General features: G+C 41.5%; 1 protein-coding gene across 2 annotated transcripts in view; it reads right to left on the reverse strand.

Moving 5' to 3' along the window:
* Positions 1-16,256, reverse strand: part of CUNH6orf118 (chromosome unknown C6orf118 homolog) — a 52,116-nt gene that overhangs the window by 16,205 nt on the left and 19,655 nt on the right. For both annotated transcript variants that reach the window (XM_073671425.1, XM_073671424.1), the window contains exons 4-5: positions 9,312-9,371; positions 8,806-8,930 (exon numbers count right to left, since the gene is read on the reverse strand). In XM_073671425.1, coding sequence (XP_073527526.1) covers positions 8,806-8,930; positions 9,312-9,371 — 185 coding nt within the window. The remainder of the gene's footprint in view (positions 1-8,805; positions 8,931-9,311; positions 9,372-16,256) is intronic.

Below are 16,256 nucleotides of genomic sequence, written 5' to 3' on the forward strand. Positions count from 1 at the left end.
TCCCCCATACTGGGCAGCTTCCTGGTATAATGTCCTCAATCCTGGGCACCTTCCTGGTATAATGTTACCTATTCTGACCCCTTCCTATTATAATGTCCCCCATCCTGGTACCCTTCCTAGTATAATGCCCCCCATCCTGAGTCCCTTCCTGGTATGTCGCCCATCCTGGCCCTTTCCTATAATAATGTGCCCCATGCAGGTCCCTTCCCTTAATAATGTACCCCATCCTAGCCCTTTCCAGTAATAATGTCCCTCATCCTGAGCTCCTTCCTGGTATAATGTCTCCCATCCTGAGCCTTTTACAGTAATAATGTACTCCATTCCATTCCAACACACTAAAACAAAAATAAGCAATTCTTCTTAACTTCCTCCACTCCCACGACACGCATTGTCCTCCTCTATAGCCGGCACGGGAGAAGGCAGCTGACTTCAGCTTGCCCGGCAAAACGCATGATGTCACTGCCATGCGCCACCTGTGACAAGCATGCCGATATCAGCTGCCGGTCTCTGATTGGGCAGCAGTGTGTACTGCAGTGCAGAGAGTTGGCAGGTCTCTGTGCCGCAATACATTTCAGCTGAATGTGTGTCCTCAGTTACACCACTGGATACAGCCAAACTCTGCTACAAAGGAGAGGTTATGTAAGCCCATTTCATCTCACAGATCATACACCAAGGCAATACTCAGCACAGCAACAAGAAAGAAGATAGTTATACTGCATCAGGAAGGTCTTTCCCAGGCAAAGATTTCAAAGCTCTTTTGTAGAAGCTCCAAGAAACGGGCAACATTGATGACTGTAAACAGTGGTCGGACAAGGAAACTTAGTACAGCAGACACATCATGCTTACTTTACTTCAAAATCGGAAGTTATCCAGCAGTGCCATCAGCTCAGAACTGCCACACAGAAAGTACTAAAACAGACCAGGATCCCCACACCACTGCCCAGGCTGCACCATTTGAAGGAAGAATTTGCCCTTTGTCCTAAACCAAAAACGCCCACTAAGGAGCCTCCATAGCGATGCTTGAAAAAGACCACTAAATAGGTTGAACCATCACAACATATCGCTTTAAACTCCATCATGTGTATTAATCAAAGGTGTGGTGAATATGTATAAATTGGAATAAACTTTTTTTTCGAGTGCAGCTGTTTTCCACATACTATAGTTTGTGGTATAATCCAGTTCAGCCAGCACCACCCTCTACAGCTGAGTGCGCATCTTCTCCATTTGTATCAGCTCAGAACTGGCAGCATTCAATGGGATCCAGCATCACCCATCTACTGTTCGGAAAAAAATGGTCCATAAGTGCTCTACATGGAAGAATTGTGGCCAAAAAGTCATACCTTCAACACTGAAACAAGGCTAAGTAACTCAACATGTGAACTGAAGTACAGAAAAATGTCAGCATATGCTTTGGACTGATGTCAAAATGTGAAATCTGTGGCTGTAACAGAAGGCAGTTTGTTCCCTGAAGAGCAGTAATATAATATCTGTCTGCAGGCAACAGTGAAGCATGGAGGAGGCTCCTTGAAAGTTCAGGACTGCATTTAAGCAAATGGAGTTGGGATTTTAATCTGGATAAATTGTGTCCTCAATACAGCGAAATACAGATATTGGTACTTACCCATCATGCATACCATCAGGGAGGCATCTGATTGGCTCCAAATATATTATGCAGCATGACAACGACCCCAAACATGTAGTCAATATCATTAAAGGGATTTTCCATTTATGTTTAAAAAAAAATACATGTTGCTTAGTGCCAACATACCATAAAATTATGTGTTTTCACTTCCATATGTTTCTGGTTTATCATCTTTCTACAGGCTGTATCAATCTCTTCCCTAAGTTGCTTCATCAGCAAAACGGTACAAATAATGTGTACTATGCCCTTTTCTATTCCATCCAAGTTGAATTACCTATTCTGCTCTGAAGGAGTTTGTCCTCCCTCCTCACATCTTGACTTGCAACTCTGCCAATGACTGCTATACTGTGACAGGTCTAAATATACAGTCAGCTCCGCTACCAAAGATCCAACATAACACAGTTCTGTTACTAGACCCAATACAACACAGTCAGCTCTGCTAGCTCAGACCCAACACAAATCAATCAGCTCTGCTGGAACAGACTCAACACAGTCAACTTTGCTACACCAGAAGCAAAACAACACAGTCCGCATAGTCACTGTCGGCTAAACCGGAGACAACACAGCAGTCAGCTATGCTACTCCAGAACCAACACAACATAATCAGCTCTGCTGCACCAGACACAAGATAACATAGTCAACTCTGCTACCGCAGACCCAATGCAGTCAGCTTTGCAATAGCAGACCCAAAACAAGTCAGCTCTGTTATTCCCTAACCAATACAACACTGTTATACCAGACACAAGATAACATAGCGAACTCTGCTACACCAAACATAACACAGTGACCTTTGTTACACCATACACACCACAGTCAGCTCTGTTACACCAGAAACAACAGATAGACCAGAATAAACATAACACAATAAACTCTCCTACTCCAGACCCAAAACAACTCAATCAGCTCTGCTACACCAGACCTAACACAATGCAGCCAGCTCTGCTACACTAAACCCAACACAAGGCAGTCAACTCTGATATACAAAAGTGCAATACAATACAAAGTGGGGGGTGGTGGGGGAACAATGGAAAGAAGCCTGAAAGCAGACAACACCTTTAAGAACTATTCACAACATAAAAAAGAACATGAAGTCCTGGAAATGAAGATATAGCCCATACAAAGCCCTGATCTCAACATCATTGAGTCTGTCTGGGATTACATGAGAAATGGAAGGATTTACGCAAGGCCACATCCATAGAAGATCTGTGGTTAATTCTCCAAGATGTTTCTAAAAACCTCCCTCTTAAGTTCCTTCAAAAACTGAATGACGAACTTTTTTCCCCAAAAATTTTTGAGGAAAAAGGGGGTGCGTCTTATATTCTGAATGTAGCTTACCAGGGGCGTCTGCGGTGGAGCGGGGTCACACGAGGCAGGGTCGCTACAGCAGGAAGTTGGCAGCAGTGGTAGAAGTGGAGCGATGCAGCGTGCCCCAGGGTGGGAGGAGGGGGTGTTCGGCGGTGCGATGCTGCGGCGGGCGCCGGGCTTTCTTAATATGTTGGCGAAGTCCGTGCATTTCCCATTATTTTCAATGCGGTGGACTTCGGGAAAATGGATGCAGAAGGTGGCGCATACGCAGATTGAGATCTCAGAAGCAGAGATCTCGGGAGACGAGATCTCAATCTGAGCAAAATCCCCCGAAAACTGCTCCTATGCATAATTTTTATAATGTATAAATGTATAATGCTCCATACAGAATAATGGACCCCATATAATGCTCCATACAGAATAATGTGCCCCATATAATGCTCCATTCAGAATAATGTGCCCCATATAATGCTTCATACATGAAAAAAAAAAATCAAATACTCCTCTCTGCGCTGGCCCTTGCTCCGGACTCCTCAGCACCTTCGGGCTCTCTGCCCTGTGACTGCTAAGCGCAGAGGGCGCGCTGTAGTGACATTATTGCTCCCTCTGCCCTGAGACGTCACAGAGCCAGAAGACACTGAAGCTGCGGAGGAACAGGGAGAGGTAAGTATTGAATACAGTTTAAAGCACTGGGGAAGAGGGACCCAGTGCCAGAGCTTATGTTGGCATCGGGCCCCATAGTGTTCCAGTGTCCCTGATGGTGAGTGGGCTCCCCGCTTTCTCAGGGCCCCGTCATCTGCCTGGGTGCGCCGGGTAGTGATGCCAACCCTGCTCATACTGTAAAGTCAACAGAACAATAAAAAATTGTACAGCTCTTGGAAGAGGAGGAGGAAAAAAATTGAAGCACAAATATAAAAAAAAAAATTAATCGCCCGGTCCTTAAGGGAAACTTGTAAATCAATTCATGCAGCCCAAACAGCGAGCAGTATGAGTCGCAGCCTGGCAGCACAATTGTAACTATGAAAATTATTACTTGAAAGACTCTGACATTTCAGAGAATATATGCTTTGACTGTAGCCAGAGACCAGATTAATCCGGCAAAGCTCCTTCTCTGTAATGTCCTCCCATACAAACCCTCTCCATAATATTCCCCCCATACTGCCCCTCTCCATAAGGTTCCCCCACACTGCCTCTCTGCATAATGTCCCCACCACATTGCCCCTCTTCGCAATGTCTCCCACACACTGCCTCTCTTCATAATGTCTCCCACACATTGCCTCCCTCTATAATATCCCCATACACACTGCTCCTATCCATAATGCCCCCCCACACTGTCCCTCTCTTTAATGTCCCCCACAAGCTGACCTTCTCCATAATGTCCCCCCAAAACTGCTACTATGCATAATGTCCCTCACACATTGCTCTCTGCATACTGTGCCCATTTGACAATTTCCCCCATTGCTCCATAGGGTGTCATCATAGTAACAGTAACACTAACACCAACTCACAGCTCTCCTCCTATAATAGTATATTTCATCTTCAGCTCCTCCTTGGAGCACTTACTATTTCCGGCCATGTCCATGCAACGCCTGCGATGCGGCACCAGCAACAGAAGCAGTGTTATGAGGTCAGCAGCGTGATGACCTCATCACACCACTGCATGTCGGGGCGGGGGCTCATGACAGCTCCTCTGCCTCAGTACTGGTGCCGAAGTGTTCAAATGCACAGCTGAATATAGGAAAATGAGAACCCGAGTCTCTCGGTTCTCCTTGGGCCGCTATACACCCTTCAGCGGCCCGCAGGCCGTATGTTGTGCAAGCCTGCCCTAGGTGATTCATAGGTCTCTTTCTATGTACACAGGATGGAGAGACCTGTCAATCACCTGCAGGCTTAGGGCAGCATCGGACTAGTCTGTTCTCCGGCTATGGTCCCTGGATGGATTTTCAAAGATGATAATATAGCATTTCAAAGAATATTATACATTGCTATATTTGTGCAGCCAGGCTACGATTCATGCTGCCCGCGGATGGACAATATGAATCGTCTGACAGGTTACCTTTTTAAAAGGTTAAAGAAGGACGTCAGCACTTTTTATTTTGAACACAAAATGCTTACTCACCACCAATATTCCCACTGTCACTACTGGACACTACTGGATACTGAGACTGCTGTACACATCACTTAGGATACACTAAGACTCTGCTGTATACATCACAGAAGATACGCTGAGACTATATACATCATATGGAATACACAGTGACTGCTGAATATATATCACATAGAATACACAGACTGCTGTGTAAACATCACATAGTATCCTATGCTGAGACTGCTGTATATACAGTAGGACATCACATAAAATACAGACTGTTTTGTAAACATCACATAGGAGACACTGAGACTGCTGTGTATACATCACATAGAATACACTGAGAGTGACGTGTAGTCATCACATAAGATATACTGAAACTGCTTTATATACATCACATAGGATACACCGAGAATGCTGTCCGTACATCATATAGGATACACTGAGACTGTTGTACATACATCAAATTTGATACACTGAAACTGCTGTAAACATCACATATGATACACATAGACAGCTGTACTCTTATCACCTGGAATACAAGGAGATTGCTGTTTACATCACATAGGATATACTGAGACTGTTGTACATGCATGACATAGGATATAATGAGAGTACTATGGAAAAGTCACACAGAATACATTGAGACTGCTATATATACATCACAGAGGATACACAAAATGCTGTACATACATCACATAGAATACACTAAGAGTGCTGTATAAACATCACATAGTATCCTATGCTGAGACTGCTGTATATAAATGACATAAAATACACGGAGACTATTTTGTAAACAACACATAGAAGACACTGAGATTTCTGTAATGCATTAAATCGGATACACTGAGACTGCTATATACCTCACGTAGGATACACAGAGTCTAATATATATACAAGAGAGGATACACTGAAACTCTACTGTATACAGTGACAAGCAAAAGGGTAACAATGTTTTAAACATTTGACTTTCAAGCTCCATATCTCGCCATCCACTACTGCTTCGAATGTGAGACTACCATCATTTTATAGACAATCATCTTGGCTATCGCATACACAAATTTGACCTGCAAAGATTTAGCATATGATTAGTTATATAGATTCTTGTCATATCACTGCATTGTAACTAATTTGCTCCTGCTGGTGGTGTACAGTATTTCTCCTGTATACTACAAAATACAAACTGTTCTCACATTCCCTAGTACCTCAGTGTGTCATTAGGTTGATACCCAAGCGAAAGGTCACTAGTTCGAATCGAGGAGCAGCCATGAAGAAGATTTCCCATCAAAAGAGAAACAGCATCATCCAGCTCATCGATAGCGATCTCTTGGCCAAGAGAATTGCCAAACTGCATCATGTGAGTGCCATGACAGTTGGAAGACTACGAAATTAAGTCCGCCCATCCATTCAAAAGCCGAGAAGTGGAAGTCCAGGCAAAATATCAGGGTCAACAAGTTGGCTCATCACAAGGTCTATCAGTTCTGGCTCGGCAAACACGGTAGTTGAGGTGGTTCGTATGCTTAGTAATAATGAGATCACAGATGTTCCTGCAATCACCAGGAGACACGAGTTACACAAGTCTGGAATGGTGGCTCTAAAAAAGGTGAAGAAGCCATGACTTCAATATCGTCATAAGAAGCTTGGGCTCGAGTTTGCAAAAAAAGTACGAAAAGTGGACAGTAGAAGATTGAAAATGGCTGATTTGGAGAGGTGAGACGAAAGTCAATAAACTAAGCGCTGATGTGTGCAAATGGGTCTGGATGAAACAAGGGAAAAAGGGGCTAATAGATCAAGAAATTGAAGGAACTTTCAAGTTTGGTGGAGGAAGCCTGATGATATGGGGTTGTTTGGATATTTGACCAGTGTCGATGTTGGTCTCAATGCTGAGTTATATGTGAGTATTCTACAAGACGAGTTACTTCGTACACTCGAGTACTATGGGTATGAAAAGGATTACAGTGTTCCAGCAAAACAATGACCCAAAGCATAAGTCAAGATTGGCAAAGAAATGGGTCAATGACAATGAAGTAGAGGTGCTGGATTGGCCCTCACAGGCCCCAGACCTCAAACCAATTGAACACTTGTGGGTAGAGTTGAAGAAAAAAACTGTATACATACCCAAGTGAGTTGACCAGTATGACCCAACTTTGGTAACGTGGGATCAGATTTTAGTCGAGACATGTTTGAATCTGACCAAGAGCATGCTCAGAAGGATTCGGGCAGTATTAAAAGCCAAAAGTGGATTTACAAAATATTGACAAAATAATAAAAATTTAAATTTAGATTTTTAGGAGCAAATCAGTAACAGTGCAGTGACAAGACAAGAATCTACATAACTAATCATATGCTAAATAGTTGCAAGTCAAGTTTATGTATGAGATAGCCAAGATGATTGCCTATAAAATGATGGTAGTCTCACGTTCAAAGCAGTAGTGGATGGTGAGATATGGAGCTGGGCAGTCAAAAGTTCAAAACATTGTTACCCTTTTGCTCATCACTGTACTTCACGTAGAATACACTGAGACTGCTATATATACACATCACATAGGATGCACTGATACTGCTGTATACATCAGATAGGATACACTGCCCTATATTTATATATATCACATAGGATACACTGAGACTTCTGTGTACATCACAAAGGATGCAATGAGAATGCTGTATACCTCACAAGATACACTGAAACTGTTGTATATAAGTCATAGAGGATACAATGAGAATGATGTATACATCATATAGGATACACTGAGACTGCTGTATACATCAAATGACAGCAGCTCTATGTCACTGATCTGTCAGCACTAATAGAAAAGCGCTCATAAAATAGTAACGCCATGAGATGGCAAAATAAAAAAGCCTTATAAATTGTGCGCTCGCCTTAGAGTGTTGTGTGGAAGACACAACTATACAAAACAATGGTATATCCATTCGCTGCTGCTTCTGCTGATCTTACATGGGTAGAAGAATCCACCTTGCCTCAGCATGTTTTGAGTAGGACTTCCACCGGAGATAGAACATTCTGGCTGTGCTGCGGGTGGAGGATGATCCAAAGGACAAATGTCTATGCACCAAACCTTTCTTGTGATATATAAAACGCATTTCAGCACTGCGCCTTTTCTCAATACAGCCTGAGAAATGCAGTGGTTCAATGCTGAAATGTGTAGTTTAATATATCACAACTAAAATTTAGTCCACAGATTTTTGTCCCTTGAATCATTCTACACCAGCAGTACAGCCAGAATGTCCTACCTCCATTGGCATTCCTACTGATCTGTCACTGGCTGCCATTAAATAGGAGCAAGAGCATTATGATGAGACTCCTGTATTATGGAAATATAGTCTATATTAGGAGAACAATAATAGAGAGGAAGAAGGAATCAAGAGTGCAGACAACCCAGACATGGCACATTATTTAAAACAGGTATACACAAAAAACTCTTTACTGGTCAATTAAGCTGCACCATATCGACAAAAAATGGACCTTATTTAACGAACAAAAAAGTAGGACTGTGAAGTTATCAGTATCTCTCTACAGTACTATATCAATAGCTTGCCACCCTCTAGACCTTTAAATTTAGGAAATTCCAGCCTATATGTACACTATATGCAGTTATATGTTAAATAGCAAAACTTTCTATCTAGCCTTTTTGCTTTGCAGACCAATAATCTGTCCCAATTCATTTATTTTGCAGATCAATCTGATGTGGAAAGATTACAATACAAAAAAAATGACTTCTTATTCATAAAATATCGGAATGCTACTCACTGATCATTGCGCTCTAAGGCAATAAGTGCTTTGTGCTCAAGAACCCTCACGTTCTGTGTGACCTCTTCTACATCCTCTGTTTTCACAGGTCGTTTCTTCATGCCAGCAATTTCAGACAACAGAATCTAGAAAACAAGACTTTTTTTATTTCTTGAAAATACATAGTGAAATAAGGCTGGAGCTGTGCACGCCTTACTAAATGAAGGGGTCGCTGAAGGACCAAATTCATTAATTCCACACATCTCTGGACGAGGGGACTGGAGTAGCATAGAAACGGCGGGCAGGCATAACCCAGCAGCCCTTCCCAAGCTCCCCAACTTTGGAGAAGACGCTTCAAAATGTGGTGAAAGTGGCAAAAGTCCAAAAATATTGCACAACTTCACATTGCACTAAAATTGCAAGACTTTCAAAAGCGTTTTGCACCAATTTTCTGGAATAAAATCTTGGATGAATCGGGGCATTTGCCTCTTGTTTTTCTGTAGCAAGTAAAGTTCAATGGCTGATACCTCATGTTGTGATGAAGACTGAGCGTCCAACAAGTCGTTAACGTAAACATCATAAGCGGTCTAAAAAGGAAATAGCTTATTAATATCAAACAATATAAAACGTATTAATAATAACTTCAATTTAAGATAAAGTGAAACATATTTCTTAGCACTGTAATCCTGCAGTTGGAGAAGTTGTAAAAAGTTGTTTTAATTTCTGTTCCATAAATCAATAGTACACATGAAAATTACCAACTTTGTAATATATCATAGCAGAGAAATCTGATTCTTTCTCCGCCAGAATTGATCAGCCATTATCAAAATTCTCAATTTTGAGGTAAAGTCTGAGGATAACCATCATTTTAATTGTTTGTTTTTTAAATCAATATTACCGGTGAAAATAAGTAACTTTGTAATAAATCTGCTTCTATCTCACTACTGGTTTTCAAGCAGCACAGCAGCATTTTTTAGTCTCATACTTACCAGCCGCTATCACCAGCTCTTCCCAGCGCCTCTCCGGTCCCGAGGCGACATCTTGTGACTGCAACTTCTGATTGACCAGAAGTCAGAAAAAACCTTCACAAGCTCTAAACGCAAGTCTATGGGAGCCTGGAGGTTCTCATAGATTTGCATTGAAAAGTGACCTCCGTCTCGCTCCAGCAAGTACAGGAGCGATCCAGCAGGTCACAAACTGCTGGAGACTGAAAGGAGCAGCGCAGATTAAAGGTGAAGACAGTGACAGGTAAGTGCTGCAATAAAAAATACCGCAGGAGTGGTGCTTTAAATGAAAGTCCTATTTAGCGGAGTTGAAATCGCTGTGCATTATAAAACTTCAGATGAATACATGACAAATCATCCATTTCTCATCCCCAAAAAATGGCCAATTTTTCATCCATATTCTTATCTGTATGTCATTTTTCACGTTCGTATGACATACATTTTGTACAGCAACAATTCTAAAAAATAATAAAAGGCCAAATACAGCGTCTAATGTTCATCATGCAATGGTTTACTTAAGGCATCCATTTGTTAAGCACCCATTGAGTTTAATAGACAAGCCTGAGCCACAAAAGGATCAAAGTAATGTATGCTTTAACTTTTTAGATGTGGACCGATGGGCAAAACGTTCATTCCATTCACTTGTACTGTTCTGCTAGGCACATGGATAGCACATAGGCCAAAAATACGCTTGTCTGAACAAGCCCTAACAACGAGAGAGAGTGCCATGATCAGGAAGACACAGGACTGGCCCACTGCATACTGAACTAATGGACTGTCATAGAAACTGTCATTGCCAAGTGCACCCCTCACACTTAGATCAGGAATGCAAAGTTTATTTGTTCTCAATGTGTCGGCTTTTGACTCTGTTCTTTACTTCCATAAGGTCACATCACAGCTCTGTGCAACATTATATATTTCCCCTTGCAGTGTGCACCTGATTTGACAACATGGAGCACTTTGTTGGATGTGACTTACTTTTTTTCCACTTTTCTAGTAAGAAAAGTAGAGGAAAATCTGCATTAAACTGGGTACACATTTGAGTTGAAAAAAGTGACATGGAGATGTTATCAATATTGGCTTTGGTGTGACTTTTTTTAATGAATTAAAGAAGCACTCCCACTACATTACATGTATATGTACACACATTCAATACATAAATATATAGATGGGAGCGCTTCTTTACCATTCAGAAAATTGTCAGAAATGCATCAATAATTTTTGTCAATTGTGTACAAAGTTTCAAACTGTAGAAATGTGTTCTTGACAATGTCATCTAAACATGTCTTCCAGATGCCCCACCAAGACAGACCTAGACAGCCATTCAGAAAAACACAGTTAAAGAGGTTCTCCGGTGAAAACAAGTTATCACCTTATCCAGAGCCTTGATTGGTTGGTGTCCAATGGCTGAGACCTGCACCGATCAGCAGAATGGGGAACTTTTATCCTCCTCAGAATGTAGCCTAAAAGTTCTTCTGCCTTCTCCCGATGTGCGCGGGTCTCAGCGTTGGGATACCCATACGATCAGCAAGCTATTAACCATCCTGTAGAAAGGTAATGACTTGTTTTAACTGGAATGCAGCTTTAAGGCCCTATTTAATGGGCTGTTAATTACCCCAATTGTGTGCCCATGTCAAATCAATGCATCTTTCATGCGACCTAAATATAATCAAAAACAATATGCAAATGCTCACCTAGGAAATACCCTGTCTCTTCAATCAGAAGCAAGGGTACAAAACACAATGTGCCACAAAATATTCATGTTTATTGAACAAACAAAAAGACACTGCATCATTAAATCAATTAAAAGCTGACGGGGGAAGATGTGGATCCTGTGGATAGGTGATAACTTGTTTTTACTAGACAACCTATTTTAGGTTAATGCACATGCAATTCATATGCTACAGAGTACTAATGGGAAAAGTGAGATTGAAATATTGGTAGTACACGAGTAACACCACCAGATGGCGATAGAGGGCAATGCATTATATGTGCAGGAAATCGTCAAATCCACGTGTGAGACAAAGGTCATAGCAGAACAACAATTAATAAAATTAAAAAAAGGGATCTAAGGGGTAACGTTTCTCCTTGCGGAGAGTGACATGTCAAGCCTGGCCTGCCAAGGTGAGGAGACTTTTAAGCCTTGCAATGCTCCTCTGGGGAATTAAATATGTAAATTGTCTCTTCGGAGAGGAAGAGGACTAGAATGCTACTTCCAATAGGTGTCACTACAGTTCTAATCCTATTCCTCTCTGAGGAGACAATTTACACATAACAGGGAATCTATAACCAGGTTTTTGCTACCCCATCTGAGAGCAGCATGATGTAGAGGCAGAGAACCCGATTCCAGTGATATATCACTTACTGGGCTTCTTGCTGCAGTTTTTATGAAATCACAGTTTTATCTGCTACAGATCTACCAGTTCTCTGAATGCTGAGCTCTATATAACCCCACCCACTCCACCACTGATAGGCAGCTTTCTGTGTACACTGTGCATAGGCAGAAAGCTGCTAATCAGTGGTTGGGAAGGAGTATTCAGAGCTCATGTGAATGAGTGACTACATGGGAGCAGATTTACAAGTCCTCTAGTGATAATCTGCTGGTAAAACTTTTCATCAAAACTACAGCAAGCAGCCCAGTAAGTGATGCATCGTTGGAATCAGGGTCTCTGTCACTAATTATACTGCTCTCAGATTAGGAAAAAAGCCTGGTGACAGTGTCTCTTTAAATTAAAATACTACCACCTGCTATGGACATGATGAAAACAGCAACCCGAAATGTCCATAGCAGGAGGTGGTTAATATTCGGCCTCTCTCTATAACCCGGTATTGTGGGTTATTTCACACCCGCTGTCTGCCTAGTGGCACTGGTCGCACGTGCACACATGCATGCACATGTACTGGTGCGTACCACAGATCATGAATTTATATGAGGTTACGGATAATGCTGACTTTTGCACAATGTCACTTTGTATCAATGCACATACTAGGAGTTATTTTTTAATAATTAATTTAAATAATCATGGTGACTGATACCCTTAACTAAATATATTTGCAACAATATTATTTTTGAGGCTGAAATATTATATACATATTTGCACATATTGTATATATTTATATGTGTAGATGCATATATATATATATATATATATTATATATATACAGTACAGACCAAAAGTTTGGACACACCTTCTCATTTAAAGATTTTTCTGTATTTTCATGACTATGAAAATTGTACATTCACACTGAAGGCATCAAAACTATGAATTAACACATGTGGAATTATATACTTAACAAAAAAGTGTGAAACAACTGAAAATATGTCTTATATTCTAGGCTCTTCAAAGTAGCCACCTTTTGCTTTGATGACTGCTTTGCACACTCTTGGCATTCTCTTGATGAGCTTCAAGTGGTAGTCACCGGAAATGGTCTTCCGAAATCTTGAAGGAGTTCCCAGAGATGCTTAGCACCTGTTGGCCCTTTTGCCTTCACTCCGCGGTCCAGCTCATCCCAAACCATCTCGATTGGGTTCAGGTCTGGTGACTGTGGAGGCCAGGTCATCTGGCGTAGCACCCCATAACTCTCCTTATTGGTCAAATAGCCCTTACACAGCCTGGAGGTGTGTTTGGGGTCATTGTCCTGTTGAAAAATAAATGATGGTCCAACTAAATGCAAACCGGATGGAATAGCATGCCGCTGCAAGATGCTGTGGTAGCCATGCTGGTTCAGTATGCCTTCAATTTTGAATAAATCCCCAACAGTGTCACCAGCAAAGCACCCCCACACCATCACATCTCCTCCTCCATGCTTCACGGTGGGAACCAGGCATGTAGAGTCCATCCGTTCACCTTTTCTGCGTCGCACAAAGACACAGTGGTTGGAACCAAAGATCTCAAATTTGGACTCATCAGACCAAAGCACAGATTTCCACTGGTCTAATGTCCATTTCTTGTGTTCTTTAGCCCAAACAAGTCTCTTCTGCTTGTTGCCTGTCCTTAGCAATGGTTTCCTAGCACCTATTTTACCATGAAGACCTGCTGCACAAAGTCTCCTCTTAACAGTTGTTGTAGAGATGTGTCTGCTGCTAGAACTCTGTGTGGCATTGACCTGGTCTCTAATCTGAGCTGCTGTTAACCTGCGATTTCTGAGGCTGGTGACTCGGATAAACTTATCCTCAGAAGCAGAGGTGACTCTTGGTCTTCCTTTCCTGGGCCGTCCTCATGTGAGCCAGTTTCTTTGTAGCGCTTGATGGTTTTTGCAACTGCACTTGGGGACACTTTCAAAGTTTGCCCAATTTTTCAGACTGACTGACCTTCATTTCTTAAAGTAATGGCCACTCGTTTTTCTTTACTTAGCTGCTTTTTTCTTGCCATAATACAAATTCTAACAGTCTATTCAGTAGGACTATCAGCTGTGTATCCACCTGACTTCTGCACAACACAACTGATGGTCCCAACCCCATTTATAAGGCAAGAAATCCCACTTATTAAACCTGACAGAGCACACCTGTGAAGTGAAGACCATTTCCGGTGACTACCTCTTGAAGCTCATCAAGAGAATGCCAAGAGTGTGCAAAGCAGTCATCAAAGCAAAAGGTGGCTACTTTGAAGAACCTAGAATATAAGACATATTTTCAGTTGTTTCACACTTTTTTGTTAAGTATATAATTCCACATGTGGTAATTCATAGTTTTGATGCCTTCAGTGTGAATGTACAATTTTCAAAGTCATGAAAATACAAAAAAATCTTTAAATGAGAAGGTGTGTCCAAACTTTTGGTCTGTACTGTATATATATATATATATATATATATATATAGAGAGAGAGAGAGAGAGAGAGAAATATATATATACAAAATAGAAAAAAAAATATATAGAAATGCAGCAAGTGAAATAAGTATTGAACATGTCACCAATTTTCTAAGTAAATATATTGCTAAAGGTGCTATTGACATGAAATTCTCACCAGATGTAGGTAACAACCCATCTAATCTACACAGGCAAAGAAATCAAATCATAGATTCCATAAATTAAGGTATGTGTAATAATGAGAAATGACAAGGAAAAAGTATTGGACACGATTACTGAAATATATTTAACACTTCATACAATAGCCTTTGTTGGTGATGACAGCTCCAAGACACCTCCTGTATGGAGATGTTCTAGAAGGGAGACAAGTCTGGAGATGCTGGAGGCCATGGTAACACGTTTAGGCCCAGAGGCTGCTCATAGTAGAATGGGCAAATGCAGCCTGGTATTATCGTGTTGAAAAATGACCGTACCTGTTTCCACGACCAGCGAGCTGATAGTGTACCTGGAATAAAGACTAGGGTCTGGCTACCTAGTTTATGCCACACTAAACTACAATGCAGAGAGTAGGACAAATGTGACATTCTCTCAAGAAGGCCTCTTTATTATGATAAAAAATATATCTCATACCCTACCATCATTATATATAAATGTAAAGCAAAGTTGCATATGAAATATAGGGTACTTAGTGAACTATTTTTGATCAAAAAAAGTATACAAGCCGTCCAACCAGAAACAAGGTGACCCTAAATCGGGACGGGCCCACATGATCTCCAGACCAATCTCCAGCTATCATTGCATCCTAGACAAAAGCAGGACTCATCACTGTAAAGGATAGACCACCATTGCAGTCTCCATTGCCATCCTGCTCTGCACTATGATAGCCTTTAAGAGAAGGTCATAAGGTCTGTTGTGCTTCTGTGAACAGCCTACGTGGCCTAAACATGCTACCATGTACTACAAAGTGTCCAGACTTGTCTCCCATTGAGCACATCTAGGACATTATTGGTCGGCGATTGCAAAGTGAGGTGCCAACAGAAAATCTGATAATCTGCAGCCCAAGTTCATTCAGCCAGGCAGAACATTGCTCAACCATTAATTAACTCATTGATAGCGTGCCAAGGCATGTAAGTATGTGTATTTCTGCGCATGGTGAAGAGCAAGATGGGAATGGAGGCTGGAATAGAGTTCTATCTTTTTCAGGGCTGACACAATATCTTGGACACAATGATAGCAGGACAACGGTCTGGACACTATGTGGGTAACACCATGAAGAGGCCTTCACGAGGGAACTTCACATGGGTCTCATTCCCACAATTATGGTTTGGGGTGACATAATGTACAGTATCTGGACCGGCGTAGTCTTCATTGCAGGTACACTAACAGCTTGATTTGGTTGTGGAATCCCAGGAGATGCTTTTTAACACGATAATGCCAAGCTGCATATTGCTCGTGGTACTGTGAGCAGACTGCGTGGCCTAACATGCTACTATAGCCGGCAGTATCCTTGGACTTGTTTCCCATCTACAACTAAAAGAAGAAAGGAGGTGAGAAAAACCCGAATGATAAAATAGAACAATCTTTATTGAACAAATATGTTTTAAATCAGTAAAATGTTATATTATAGGGAAGGGGGGGGATTCAGGAGCAGAGTGAAGCCC

Source organism: Phyllobates terribilis, unplaced genomic scaffold (genome assembly GCF_046119375.1).
Source record: "Phyllobates terribilis strain yellow unplaced genomic scaffold, ASM4611937v1 Scaffold_3__8_contigs__length_932513732, whole genome shotgun sequence".
Classification (NCBI taxonomy): Eukaryota; Metazoa; Chordata; class Amphibia; order Anura; family Dendrobatidae; genus Phyllobates; species Phyllobates terribilis.